This window comes from Mustela nivalis (genome assembly GCF_964662115.1).
Source record: "Mustela nivalis genome assembly, chromosome: 8".
Classification (NCBI taxonomy): Eukaryota; Metazoa; Chordata; class Mammalia; order Carnivora; family Mustelidae; genus Mustela; species Mustela nivalis.
The window spans coordinates 133,631,960-133,645,777 of NC_139027.1; the positions used below are offsets into that span (position 1 = coordinate 133,631,960).

Sequence of the window (13,818 nt, forward strand, 5' to 3'; positions counted from 1 at the left end):
TCGTAAAGACAATACAGAGTTCCCGTCGGCCCCTTAATCACTTTCCTTCACTGTCCTCTCACGGCACGAAGGCGGCGGCGGTGGCCCCAACCCACCGACGGGGGTCCCTTACTGTTCACAAAAATTCTGGCCTGGCTTGGATTTCACCAGAATTTTCGTAGATGACCGTTCTCCGTCCCAGGCTCCCGTCCAGACCAGGGCACGGTGTTGCATGTGTTTTATCTTTTGCACGACCTGGTGTCTCCAGCAGCGGGGCACAGACCTGGCAGGGCAGGGAGGACAGCCTCAGGCCACCTGGCGACTCCAGAACGGGGCCCCTTCAGATGTCCCTCTCTGCCGATGTCACCATTGGTCTCAGGCTTCTGAGCCCTGACTTGGCAAGAGGCCAGCCCTTCCTGCCCCTCTGTCTCGGGTTTTGGGCACATTCTAATTCATTCGCTTCTCGCCCGCTCTGCAGCTCTGAGGACTGACACGGGTCCCATCCCTGTGGAGCTCAGCACAGTGGGGAGACTGAGGAAAGAGGCAGACAGGATACGCTCCTTCGTGGTGCAGTGGGGGAAGAAAGGTGACCGGTGAAGTTGGGGGTCCCTTAGGAGGGTCAGAAGGAAAACACCAATCATGAGAAGACCCTTTTTCACTCAAGGTGACAAAAGCCTTGAGCAGGCAGTAGCAGGTGTAAGGGTCCAATTCAGGAAAGACCCCGGGGAAGTCCTGGAAGGGGCTTCCAGGCTGGAGGGTTATGGGTGCTGGCAGGGGGCAGACCGAGTTTACGGCCAGCCAGGATCACAAGGTTCTGGGGTGGCAAACACCATCTCCCAGGGCCAGGCCAGTGGCTGAGGTGGGAGCGTGTGTCCCCTTTGAAAGGGTGTGACCAGAGCTCAGTACCAGCTCGTCATCACCACTCCGTGCCTCAGAGCTCTGGAGTTTTTAAACAAGAAGCTGGAGACTCGTCTTTTCTAGAGAAGTGGCACTTCATTCAAAAACAGGAGGACACCAGTGACCAAACAGAAGCAACGGCACGGGTGCCAACACTCCACCCAGTGGAGGCAAAGCGGGACACAGCTCTAGTCTGGGTTTGGCCAGATGCGCGCCCACCGGTGACCTCACCGGCAGGGCCTGATGGTGACGGTGGAGACTCGCATTTTCTTCTAAGCCCTGTACGTACCAGAGGAACTGATCTGTTTCTTAGGACCGTCCCTCGGGCTGCCAGGTGGAGAGTGGGTGAAGGGTAAGGGGAGGAGCTCGGAGGTGGCCCCGATGAGATGACAGTGGTGATGGCGAGAGGGCTCCGGGACGAGTTAGCAGAAGGGATGGAGAACAGGTGGGATGCGGGTGTCCCGTCTGGGCAGGGGGCGGGCCTCCCAGGGAGTCACATAACCCCAGAGCCTCAGTCTGCTCGTCTGTAGAAGGGCTTTGTGACACCTGTGCAGATTCGGGCCTCTGGAACGTGGCAGGTGCTCAATAACACACACGCAGGGATGCCTGGTACCCGGCTCAGTCGGTTAAGCCTCTGCCTTCAGCTCAGTTCACGATCTCAGGGTCCTGGGATCGAGCCCCACTTCAGGCTCCCAGCTCAGCCGGGAACCTGCTTCTCCCTCACCCTCTCCCTCTCTCCCTGCTCATGCTCTCTCTGTCTCTCTCGCCTTTTTTCTCAAATAAACTCTTTAAAAATAAATAAAAGAATATTTTAGAAAGCATACATAGAAATATGTGGCAGTCAGACATTTCTGTGAGTGGCCGTGGGATGAGAAGCAAGGCCCAGGGCCCTTGGTGACAATGAAAGCACCAGCCAGCGGGGGAGCCCAGACCCCCAGAAGAGGGGCCCTGATGGAGGAGGGGCCAGGCTTGCAGCAGCAGAGCCCAGGTCCAGGATGGAGGGATCAGACTCCGGGTTGGGAGCTGGGGCCCCCAGGAAGGTCTAAGTCTGGAAGAGGCCGTGACATGGCCATGGCCCCGCCCTCCTGGCCGTCCTGTCTTCCCTCCCAGACTGCCTGTGACTTTGCATTTAGCAGCCATATCTTGGCAGGACTTCCAGGGGCTCCTCCTCTGCTAGTTTCCATGTTAACGCTTTTCCTCCAGCTCAAAGCAGAATCCTTGGGGATCCTCGAACCTTCTAGAGCTGCTGCCCAGGGTCAGCATCACCTATAGCGAGACAGCACCAGCTCATCCCTGCTGCTAGGGTCCTTCAGGGCAGGGGCTGCCCACTGTGGGAGCCCCCAGCCCTGTTCCTCTGTCATCAGAGCCTCAGCAGCCTCCCCCTGCCACCAGCTGCTCTGGCCACTGGGCTGGCGGAGGTTGGGGCCGGGGGCCCAGCTGGGTGGGAGCGTTCGGAGGGGAAGGGGTGCGGCGAGGCTGGCGGGTGCAGCCCTTCGGGCAGGATTGGACACACAGGGGCTGCTTACAGAGAAGTGGGAGGAGCTTTGCTCACAGCTGTCAGAGCCTTCTGGAAGACTTGGGGCCCTGGAGCAGACACAGAACATTGCAGGCAGAATTGCCAGGCGTGGCCTGAGGTGCAGAAAGCCCTTGGCCAGGACGGAACAGGGAGGCTGGGACTGAGGGGAAGGTCCTGTGGGCCGGCTGTGGCAGGGACCAGGTCCAAAGCTCAGGAGAGCCCACTGGGATTCCTAGCTCAGCCTTTCACCAGCTGGGTGACCCTGGACATGTGACCTTCCCTCCCTTCTCCAAGCTTGCTTTGTCCCACACAAAATAGGCCCCGTCTCAGTGCCTGCCTCCCGGGCTCTGGTGAGCAGTGGGGGAGCCGGGAAGGGCAGTAGCCGCTGGGCTTGGCAGTAGCCCCAGGCTGGCGGTTCCCAGCCCGTGGGGCCCAGGGCAAGGGGCGGGAAGCAAGGCCTTCTCCATCCAGCTCCTCGACAGCCCCGTGTCTGAGCGATGGGACATGCGCCTGGAGCCCCTGCCAGCTCCGATGCCCACGGGGCTCGGCAGGACCTGCAGACGAGCGAGTCAGGCTGGGCGGGGACGGCGGCGAGCCCAGCAGCACATGCCCTGTCTCGAGGGGCCAGATCCCTGCACCCTGCTGGAATGCAGACTCAGCGTGGCCCAATCACTCCTTGCAGGAGAAATAGGAACTCGGTATTTATTTGAAACATCCCAATTCTTCCATGTTGGCAGTTTACTCGTGTTTAAATTTGCATGAGCCAAACCAGTCACGTCTGCGGGCCAGATGCTAACCAAAGGCCACCAGTTCGTGATCTCTGAGTCGGCTGAAAAGTGGTGGGGGGTGGGGTCTAGGACTGCCGATGTCCCAATGGTTGGAAAGCAGGTGATGAAGCGACGTGCTGAGCCCTGTACCGAGAGTGCACCCCCAGCCCCACTCAGCCCCGGGGCTTCCTGCGTCCAGGCTCGGGCTAGGGCTGGGTGGCCCCTGGGTTGCTGTCCAGCTCTGCCAGTTCGCACCTGGCTGAGCTTGGAAAGTACCTCTCTCACCCTCAGTTTCCTCTTCTGCAAAATGCGATTAAGGATACTTGCCTCTCTTTGCAGTTGTGGGCGCAGACAGGCTGTGAACCTTCGGGGCCCATCCTGGGCTGGGTGCTGAGAATGTGCTTGGTACTTGGTCATGGCCGTTGTGGAGAGGCTAGGGTCCAGTCTGTGTGGATAGAGCTGTTTCTTCCACCTGTTGCTCCCCCCGCCCCCAGCTATGTTTTTGAAATTTGAGAATTAGGGACAGGTTGCTGTGATAATAACGGAGAGTTCCTATACCCCTCACCTGGTTTCTCTCCTTGTTATGACAGTATTTACTGTGGTGCCTTGTCCCAGCCCGGGGACCAACCCCGATGGATTGCTAATGACTAAACTCCACAGTTTATTCAGATTCTGCTAGTTTTTCCCTGATGTCCTTTTCTGTTCCAGGCTGGTATCTAGGCTACCAACCGCATTCTGTTTAGTTCATGCCTCCGTAGCCGCCTCTGGTCTAGGACAGCTTCTCAGACTCCCCTGGATTTTGATGACCTTTACAGCTTTGAGGAATATCGGTTAGGTATTTCATACAGTACCCCTCGGTTAGGGCTGATCTGTTGTTTTTCTCATGGTTGGATCGGGGCTACGGGTTTTGGGAGGAAGACCACAGAGGTGAAGAGCCTTTGTCCCACCCCAGGGCACAGGCCGCCAGCAAGATTGTCACTGATGCTGTTGACCTTGACCACCTGGCTCGGGCAGTGTTCGCCAGGTCCCTCCTGAGCAGTTCCTTTTCCTTTTCATAGTCTGCTATTTGGAAGCCATGCCAAGTGGATCCCCATCAAGGGGAGGGACAGCTAAGCTCCGGTGAGGTTCAAAGGGCAGAGAAAACCCTACCTTGAAGAGGCCTGGGAGGGTCACAGACACTACATGGGGCATGGCAGGTGTGGTGAGGCATGGCAGGTGTAGTGACTGTAGTCGGGGGAGCCTCTCCCAAGCCCTGGAGAGCTGGGAGTGCCTGGTGACCTAGGGGAGGACTGTGGGCCTCTGGGCACCCGAGCTCCCCTGCACAAGGTCAGCCTGGGGCCTCTGTCCACTAAGGGGCTGACCAGGCTCTGGGGCTGACCCCGTGGACCTCAGAAGCCAGGCCACGAGTGGTGCTGCCGCGTAGCCTGCTGCTTCTGGCAGGGAGGATGCGGGGTGAGGAAGGACAGGCTAGAGCCAGAGTGATGGCCAAGGGCAGCCAGCCACACAGCACCCAGGCCCAGGACAGTCAGCGCAGTGGGCCTGGCCCGGAATCGTCCGGTGCAGGTCAGGTGACCTGTCACCCAGTGCCCATGGTATGGGGGATATGGGGAAGGCATTTTGTCCTGACCTCTTCAGGAAGACAGATTTCGTTCGGGGGCAGACCGTGGCCGGGGGTCCCCATCTGGCCTGCCACTGTTCAGGAAAGTCTTCCTGGCGCCCGGCCGAGCTGCCGGTTTGCACATTTCTCTGAGGCGGCTGTGGGGCTTCAAGGGCAGAGTTGAGTCGTTGCGACAGAGACCTGCGGCTTGCAAAGCCTGACATGTTTACCGTCTGGCCCTTCACAGAGCAAGTGTACAGACCCTGGCCCGAGCAGAAAGCAGACCAGAATTCGGGATGTGCAGTTAGGGCATCCCAAAACAGAGACACGAGGTGGGCCGGGACTCCCAAGGAGGGGGTGGGGATTTCTGGAAACAACTGGGCAGGTAGCAAGGGCGAGCCAGGACCCTGAGGTGAGCGAGCTTCGCTTTAGGAGACAGTGATCCACCCAAGACAAGCCGGCAGTCTGGTGCTCGTGAGAAATCTCCTGATTGGTTACATGTTTGCAATTATTCACTTTTTAGACATCATGAAGCCCACCAAGCACATCTGTCTGGCGTGTGGGCTGCAGGTTTGAGAACTCGGGTGTCCAGGGTGGGAGAGAGAACGTGTGGTTGGATGTGGGCAGACAGGGGGAGAGCAGGCCAGGCCCGGCACAGTAAGCTGGCAGGCGAGCTCTGGGCTGGGGGCAGAGGGGACAGTGAAGGGAGAGTCCGAGAGGGGGCGTGGCAGAGTCCGAGACCTGCAGGGTCGGATGGCCCCACCACCCAACCAGTCCCAGGCCGGCAGCCTGGGAGCCGGGGAGCGGTAGGACACTCCTCCTCGCTTACCTGGCAGCCCCCCACCCCACCCCCGCCCTGGGAATCTGTAGAAGGGGAGGTGGGAGGTGGAGATCTCTGAAGTGCCCTCTGAGAGTCCCAAGGGTTTGGATTTGCTGCTCTGTCCCCCAAGCCTTGGGCCCTATATGGGGATGGGCAGAGGCTGGGCTTCGAGCTGGACAGGCCTGGAGGACCCCATGCCCCGGTCCCCTGGTTCCTGCCACTTCTGAGACACAGGGAAGACCCCTGTTTGGCAGGCTGCCAGGAGAATCCGGGAGAAAACGGGCGCGGAGGGTTTCCATGGGTTTCCATGGCACCTGACGTGCCTGTGATTGGGGCCTGGCCTCCAGGATGCGGTCTGTTCCTCCTGACGCAGCGGGGCATCTGGCTCCTTTTAGCCTCGCACACCAGCCCTTACCTGCGGGTTCAAGCTGCGGGTTGGCAAGTACTCATCAGCTTTGCTGTGGGTTTATTGCTTTAGGACGCCTGGGGGCAAGTGACAGTGACACAGGTTAACGTGGCTGAAGCAAACGAGAGCAGTGCATGGCTCATGGACAGGAGACAGCCCAGGGTGACTCCCGCCTCAGGCAGTAATGGATTCCGCTGCTCAGATGATACTGTTCGGACTTTATCTCACTCTGTCCCCAGCTCTGCGTCCCTGTGTTGGCTTCAATCCTATGCAGGCCCTGCCTTGTGGCGGCCGAGGTGGCCTTCAGGTTCATGGCCCATTACCCAACACCCCCAACCTGGGGGCGGCATCCTTGACTCAGTAGTAAGAGCCCCAAGACTGATTCCCATTGGCCCAGCTTGGGTCACAGGCTCAGCCCCGGGACCAGCCACAGCTTGGGTGGGTCAGGCCTTCGCCACCCTCCCCCACCCCCGCTCCCCCACCCCCAGGGTCCCCACTTGAGCCATAGGGGGTGCGAAGGGAGGCGGGGTCCAGCACAGGCCCAGGTGATCTTGCAAGAAGATCAGGAGGTTGATCCCAGGCGGCAGCGCAGGCTGGACGGGCCCCACACTCACTCTCCAAGTGCAGCACCGGTACCCTGGAGGCCCCGTCTGGAGCCCCCTGGCTCATCAGGGGTCACTCCTGCCTGGCTGACTTCAGGCTCAGTTCTCCAGCCAGCCCTGAGTCACAGCCCGCATTTCCCAACATGCTCTAAGATGTTGGCAGGGGTTTGGTCCAGGGCTGCTAGGAGGCTCTTAGGATGACTTTTCTTTAGTTCTGTTATAATTATATCGATTTTCTCCCTGTTTTGGAAGTCTCCCTCCTTGAGGGAGGGGGCAGAAGCCCCGCCCCTGGGAGGGGTGTCTTACCCACTCAGAGGCACCCCCTTTTGAATGGTGGCACTATTTCAAAAAGAACAGGGGGTCAGGATGAGGCCACACTGGCCCCTCCTGGGCCCCCTTCCCTTTCCTGGGACCCGAGGGTTGGCAGAAGGGACCTGGCTTTTCAGGATCACAACATGTTCTTTGACCTCTCTGTGTCAGGACCAGGGAGCTGGTCTTTGCGCTGGCATTACTTGCTTGAAAGTTGCACTTTCTAGATTGATTACTGCAATGACCAGTTTTCAGGAGAAATGGGGTGAAGAGATCCTAAGCCCATGGGTTACCCACAGATTACATCCCCGAGGCTGGGAGATCGCCATTGTAGCTCACTTCTCAGTTGTGCCCTGGTCATGGAGCTACTGGAGGCCTTGCATCCCATCCAGTGGTGGCGGGGACAGCCCAGGAAGGTGCTAGAAAGAGGGGGCAGATGGGAGGCTTGGGCCTTAAGTGCCTCCAAGTCGGCTGAGCCAAGCATGGCTGATACAGGGTTTGCGGATGGAATGTTCTGTTGCCCTTCGTGAGGCTGGCCCTTGGCCAAGGAGATTGGCTCATCCTGGTTTTCCAGCTGTGGGATGGGGACACAGGGAGACACCTGAGCACATTCTGTCTTACCTGAAATAGTTTGATGGTTTCCTTCTGTGCGGGGAAGTTCTAGGGCTTCGAGCTCAGACATGAGGATCTGTCCACTCTTGCCCTAAACTTGGCTGCTCCCCTTTAGGCGATCCTGGCCCCAGCTTCCTTCCTGCTCCCGCCTCTCCCCGCAGTTCTCTTTCTAAAACACCTAATTCCACGCCCGTACTCCCCATTAGTGACTTCAGTGGCTCCCTGGTCCCTAGGGATGAAGTTCTTAGCACGGCTTCCGAGAGCCCGTGTGATCTGGCCCTGGTTTTAGAGCCTCCTCTCCGCACAGTGACCCGGCCCCACTCCAGACTGAGCCGCTGGAGTCCCCAAGTGCCCCTCCCTCCCCGCCACGCACTGTGACACCCCATCCCTCAGTCTGGAAGTCCCCGGCTTGCTCAAGCCCCTGGAAACCTCCCTGCCCCCTCCCCCAGGGGGAGGAGGGCCTCTTCCAGGTTCCACAGGTCCCTGCGCCTCCCTGCGCCATTAGCCCTCACATGGCCGTGTTGTTCTGTTGGTTCCTTTGTCTCCCCGCCAGCGAGCCTGGGATGGCTGGGGCTGCCGTCTTGTGTGCAGATGGGCCCTGGCTGCTGCGGGCACTCAGGACCTGGGGGTGGAGCGGGTAGACACTTGGAGGTCATGGGTCAGGCACCCCCTGAGCCTTGGTTTCCCCACCTCCACGATGGGGATGATGGTCAGGGCGTCGCTGGGGGAACAGGTGTGCGGGGAGGCCCAGGATGCTCGCGGCACGGTGCTGGGCACGTGGAGGTGTTGGGCTTTGGGGGAGCCGCTGCTGGCCATGGGCCAGAGCCCCCCCCCAGCCCGGGCACCTGTAGGTGGTCTCAGCTGGAGGGGGCAGGAGGCTGCACAGTCGAGGGAGAGGAGTCGGGGAACAGAGGGAAAGGGGGGGACAGTGAGAGGGATGCCCAGTGGAGACGCGCAGAAGAACCTCGTCATCCCTGCCCATCTCCCGGCAGGGCCCTGTCTCCCTCCTCCAGGGGGGCCGCCATTGTCATGGGGATCAGGTCTGGCTCTGCATGAGAACTGTCTGGAGACTTTGAAGTACCCCCAAGGCAGGCCATACCCCCAAACAGTGTCCTCAGAGGCGAGGTGGGGCCCTGAGGTGTTTCCTTGCTCTGCCAGTGGGGTCACAGCGCCTCCACAATCGAGAAGCCCTGTTTGACGTGGTCCTCTGTGAAGCCGGTTTCTCCCCTAGAAAGGGTCTCAGCAGCCCGAACTCGGGGAGGGCTGCTTGATGGAAAAGCTCTTCCTCCAGCCTTCTCAACAGAGACCCACACCAGATATAAGTGAGCACTTCTTAAAATGGTTTGATTTTTTTTTTTTTTTTAAAGTAACACATTGAGATGGCACCAGCTCTAGGCGGCGCAGATGGGGACCCGGTTAGCTCCCACCCCCCAGCTGCTCAGCAGCAGGCCCTGGGCCCAGTTCTGGGGCGCCCTGCAGAGCTCACGTGGGTATGCGCGCACACACACACACACACACGCACACACACCTGCCTTCTCGAGAGGTCACTATCAGAACGGCACATCCGCACGCCGGCAGCACTTTGCCCTGGATGGGGACCTGCACTGGTGGCCCAACACTGGTGGCTGGATGCCCTGGGCAGGTTGAGAGGGCCTTGGCTCTCCCGGACAGTGCCACCAAATGACTGTGGCCTCCTTGTCACAGGGGCCACACTGCCCATGAGCTGAGCTCGTTCCGACGACTGGAAATCTTGGGTCACAGAGCGAGGGAATTCCAGAGGCTCATGGGGCACCTCGTTTCTGTCGTTCCAGAAGCCGCTGGCGGCCCCGGCCTTTGAGCTGCCCGCGCTGTACCGCACGGAGGACTACTTCCCCCCGGCCACCGGCCCTGCTGCACTGCGGACCCACCGCCCCCGGCGCGTGTGAGCCTCTGAACCGGGGGGCCTGTCTCATGCTGTCCCTTCATGCTGTGGTCCCCTCCCTTGCTGCACGTGGAACCACGGGGTTCAGAGACCCATCTGGGGCCCGTGCGGCTGGGTCCGAGCAGCCACTGTGGCTCTAGGCCCCTGGTGGCTGCTTGATGCCACCAGACACACGGCTTCAGGGTCACCTGCAGTGGCTCATCTGTCTGCGATCCCCGGTGCCCGCCGGCCTGTGAATCATCTCAATAAAGATGTCAAGAGGTCCTATGTGGTCTGGGTGCAAATGTTTTCTCGCAGGGAGCTCCTGCCACCGAGGCCAGGAATCTGCTCGTCGGGGAGCCCCTCCCTGGGCCTTTAGGTTCCCGGCGAGAACGGGGAGATCCTTAGGATTTCCAGGGGTCTTCAAAGGGGCCTTGGCCTTAATTTCGTTTCAGGCAGATGAATTTCCTGCTCTTGTCCTGGAATCCCAGATTTCTCACCTTGGTGATGAAGAATTCTGGCGTGTGTGGGTTTGGTTTTGGAATTCCTCAAAGAGCCAAGAGTATACATGCACACACAGCCCAGCTGCAGACCGGCGTTCAAATTTCAGGGAAATTTCACATAATGAACTGAGAGAGAGAGAGAGAGAGCAATAGAAAAACAAGGAATAAAGCTGGATCATGACAAGTTTAGGACAGTTTTGGTGGCTCCGTAGGTCAAGCATCCAACTCTTGGTTTCAGCTCAGGCCGTGGTCTCATGGGTCTGGGATTGAGCCCCACATCGGGCTCCTTGCTCAGCAGGAAGCCTGCTTGGGATCTCTCTCCCTCTGCCCCTCCCCTTGCTCTCACATTCTCTCTCTCTTTTTCCCTAAAATAAATAAATCTTAAAAAAAAAAAAATGTGGGTGCCTTGTTTCAAAAAAGCCATCATTTTCCTGTGGAGATTTTTTTTTTTTTAGTAAAAATCTTGTGTATGTTATTTTTTTAATTTATTTTTAAGATTACTCATTTATTTGAGAGAGAATGAGAAAGAGAAAGCACGAGGAGGGGAGGGGCAGAGGGAGAGCAGGCTCCCCGCTGAGCTGGGAGCCCAATGTGGGGCTTGATCCCAGGACCCTGAGATCATGACCCGAGCCTAAGGTAGACGCTTAGCGGACTGAGCCTTCCAGGTGCCCCTTGTATATACATTATTTTAAATGACTGAGGTATAGCTTCCTCTAGGCGGAAGGTTCAAGGAATTCTCACAAACCACACCCCGGGCCATCAGCTGATGTCGGTGAGGTACTTTGTGTGATGGGCGGATGGGTGGACGGGGCCCACGTGGTGTGGTCTGTGTGTCTGGCTTCCCTGTGGCTGACACCATGCCTGTCGCTACATGTTCATCCCTGTGGCTGTGCTGTACTGATCAGGACTGTTTTTAATGAAGGAAGCCTGGGTATTTCCTGGGCCCCAATGCGTCCACTCGAGGAGAGCCAGGATCCGAGGGAAAGTTAATTTTTCAGACAAGCGGTGAGGACACCAGTTTCCGGAGGGCCAAGTATATGTGACTTGCTGGTGACGCCCAGGCCCTTCTCCTTTCCGGGCCTGGAGCAGGGGCCAGGGAGAGGTGAAAGGGAATGTCATGTGACCAAGCCACAGCATTGTGAGTGTCCTAAAATAGAGACCCACAGGACTGTGGCTTAGAGCTTCTAGGCTCTGAGGTCAGCCTGCCTGGGTGGTACCATCATCTCCTGCTCACCTCAGCTGTGTGGCCCTGGGCTAGTTGCTTACCCTCTCTGAGCCCAGCTCCCTCCTCAGTGGGAATACGGCTAACAAGGGCACATGCCCCCTGGGGGGTGGGGGGTGTTTGTGTGGATGGCAGCGGGGGACCGGTGTGAGCCCTGGTCTCAGGCATGGCAACAGGCGCTAAGTGAACAGCATTGCTATGGTGATCAGCCTGGCCGGGAAAGGGCCAACTTTTGTGCGTCTCAGTTGATCGGTGGCATCCGGCAGGGTCAACAGCAAGTGACTTAGGGACTGCCCTTAAATTATGGAGTAAGAGCAGGTGGAAGTGTGCACCAGCCCTCTCTGTGTGGTTCACTGTTCTTGGATCCTTTCAGGGACACCCGCTTTCCCCCAGAGCAGCGAGGACAGGAGTGGTTGCCCGAGAACATCTGTGGGAAGCTGACTCATGAGCAAGGACTGGTCATTCCAAGTTTGCTGGGAGTCCTGATGCCAAACGGTGACTTTTGAGGGACATTTGGGGACAACTTGGTGGGAAGGGAAGGTGAGGACACGGAGCCTGCCAGCAATTCTGACCCCAGTCCTTTGCTGGTGTTCTGGAGTCACTGTCCTGGTACTAGGTGAGCTATGTCCTGTCAGGTAGAGGAAAGCCTTGACCACTAGCTCGGGTGCAGCCTAGGAAAAGTTCTTTTATGGGACCCCAGTAGAAAGGGGAGGGCAAATTTTCAGAAGAACCAGGCTCTTCTTCATTCAACCACCTCCCTGCTTTGCCGTGGATGTGAACTTCATGTCTGTCAAAGCAAGAGGTTTCAAGAAGGTAGCCCACGCGTTGGCAGAAATGTGTGGTTTACCCTGAACTGTTTAAAAATGTTTTCGTGTTGAGACAACTGGGTAACCATCTGGAAAAAATAAAGCGAGTTCCATACCTCACTCTGTACGCCAGGAACATTTCCAAAATTCCAAATGGATTAAGGACGAGTTAGATGTATAAAATGAATTCATGTAAGAAGGCAGAAACATTGGAGAATCATTCAACATCCAGAAGCTTTAAAGATACATTTGATTATATATATAAAAAAAGTTAAGTCCTCTGAATGGCAAAAACAAACCAAAAACTCAAAAAAAAAAAATCCAAACAAATAAAAAACCCTAAGCAAATTCAAAAGGCAAATGATCAAAAAGACAAGTAACAAATTGGGAAAAATCTATGTGCAGCTCATTTTACAAAAGGAAAATCTCCTTAATATATAAACAGCTTCTACAAATAAATAAGAGGCAAGGTAGAAAAATGGGAAAGAATATGAACAGGCATCTCACAGAAAAGAAAATGTAAAAGGCATTTTAAAACATGAAAAAAATACTCAATCTCTACCAGTAAGTATGAAATAATATTGAAATTCCTCCATTTTCAGTATGTTAGACTGGCAAATGTGAAAAGTCTTTGCTGACACTGTCAGTGAAATTTTGAAACAATGAGTGTTCTCCTGCATTGCTAGTGAGATATGCTCACGAGGGCCGTGGGCATCACCGATCCACATGAGAAATGTTTATGCCCTTGGACCTCTTATTCTACCTCTAGGGATTTTGCCTCCTAATAGACACACACGAGAGAAATGATAAACCCAAACAGTGATTGTCCATGTGTTGAAATAACCCAAGACTGGAAGGCACCTAAGTGTTTATCAGTAGTGGGATTGGTTCAGTCCTAGTACGTCCACATGCACAGACGGATAGAATCCTATGAAGCTGTAAAAATGAGTTAGGAGTTCCTTATGAGCCAGTTTGGAAATGTCACCAACACATGAAAGCCAAGGTGCAGAGAAGTTGCACATGATATGCTACCGTCTGTGTGAGAAAGGCATTGACATTCCCTGGAAGGGTGCATAGAAATCTGAGAACAGTGAGTCCCTCATAGTGAGAGAGAAGTAGACTTTTCATGTTTTCAATTTTTTTTTATCCTTTTTTTTATTTTGGTGTTTACCTCTTCAAAAATAATTAAGCAAAATCAGTTGCCAACAATTAAAAATGAGGACAGTTGACAGAAAGAGCTGGATTTCCCACATGTCTTTGAAAACTGGAATATAAGGCACTACTAGGCTCACATCGTTGTCAGAATTGATGAACCAAAGCCGAGTTGCTTTAGACGGCCATGCTCTTCCAGGTTTCTCTGGTATCCCAACTGTTCCGCTGATTTATTTTATCTGCTTGGCCCCTGTGGGCATCTGCATTTGGGAGCCTTAGAACTGGAGGCCCTTTGACACGGAGAATTTACTGCAAGGATACGGAGTATGTGAAGAAATGCAGCTGGGGGGAAGTGACAGCTGCCGTTGTGACAGCATTATGTGTAGTTAGCCACTGGCCCACCGGCAAGCATCTCGGTGCCCCCATTCCAAATTTCCTGGGCCAGGGGGGTGTGGTGTTACTGCAGAATGTGTGCGTTCCATGGCCCTCCTTTTGGAAGTGACTGAAACCGAGTCAGATGAAGACCTAAGAAAACTAGAGACCAATATCCCTCACGAATACAGATGCAAAAGTTCTCAACAAAATATTGGCGGGGGCGCCTGGGTGGCTCAGTGGGTTAAGCCTCTGCCTTCGACTCAGGTCATGATCCCAGGGTCCTGAGATCGAGCCCCACATCGGGCTCTCTGCTCAACGAGGAGCCTGCTTCCTCCTCTCTCTCTCTCCCTCTCTG

At 56.1% G+C, this 13,818-nt stretch overlaps 1 protein-coding gene across 2 annotated transcripts in view; it reads left to right on the forward strand.

The window, feature by feature from the left end:
- BCAS4 (breast carcinoma amplified sequence 4) overlaps positions 1–9,690 on the forward strand; it is a 55,761-nt gene extending 46,071 nt beyond the window's left edge. For both annotated transcript variants that reach the window (XM_082744922.1, XM_082744921.1), the window contains one exon: positions 9,317–9,690. In XM_082744922.1, the coding sequence (XP_082601048.1) occupies positions 9,317–9,430 (114 nt within the window). In that variant the 3' untranslated portion in view covers positions 9,431–9,690. The remainder of the gene's footprint in view (positions 1–9,316) is intronic.
- The last annotated feature ends 4,128 nt before the right edge of the window (positions 9,691–13,818 follow it).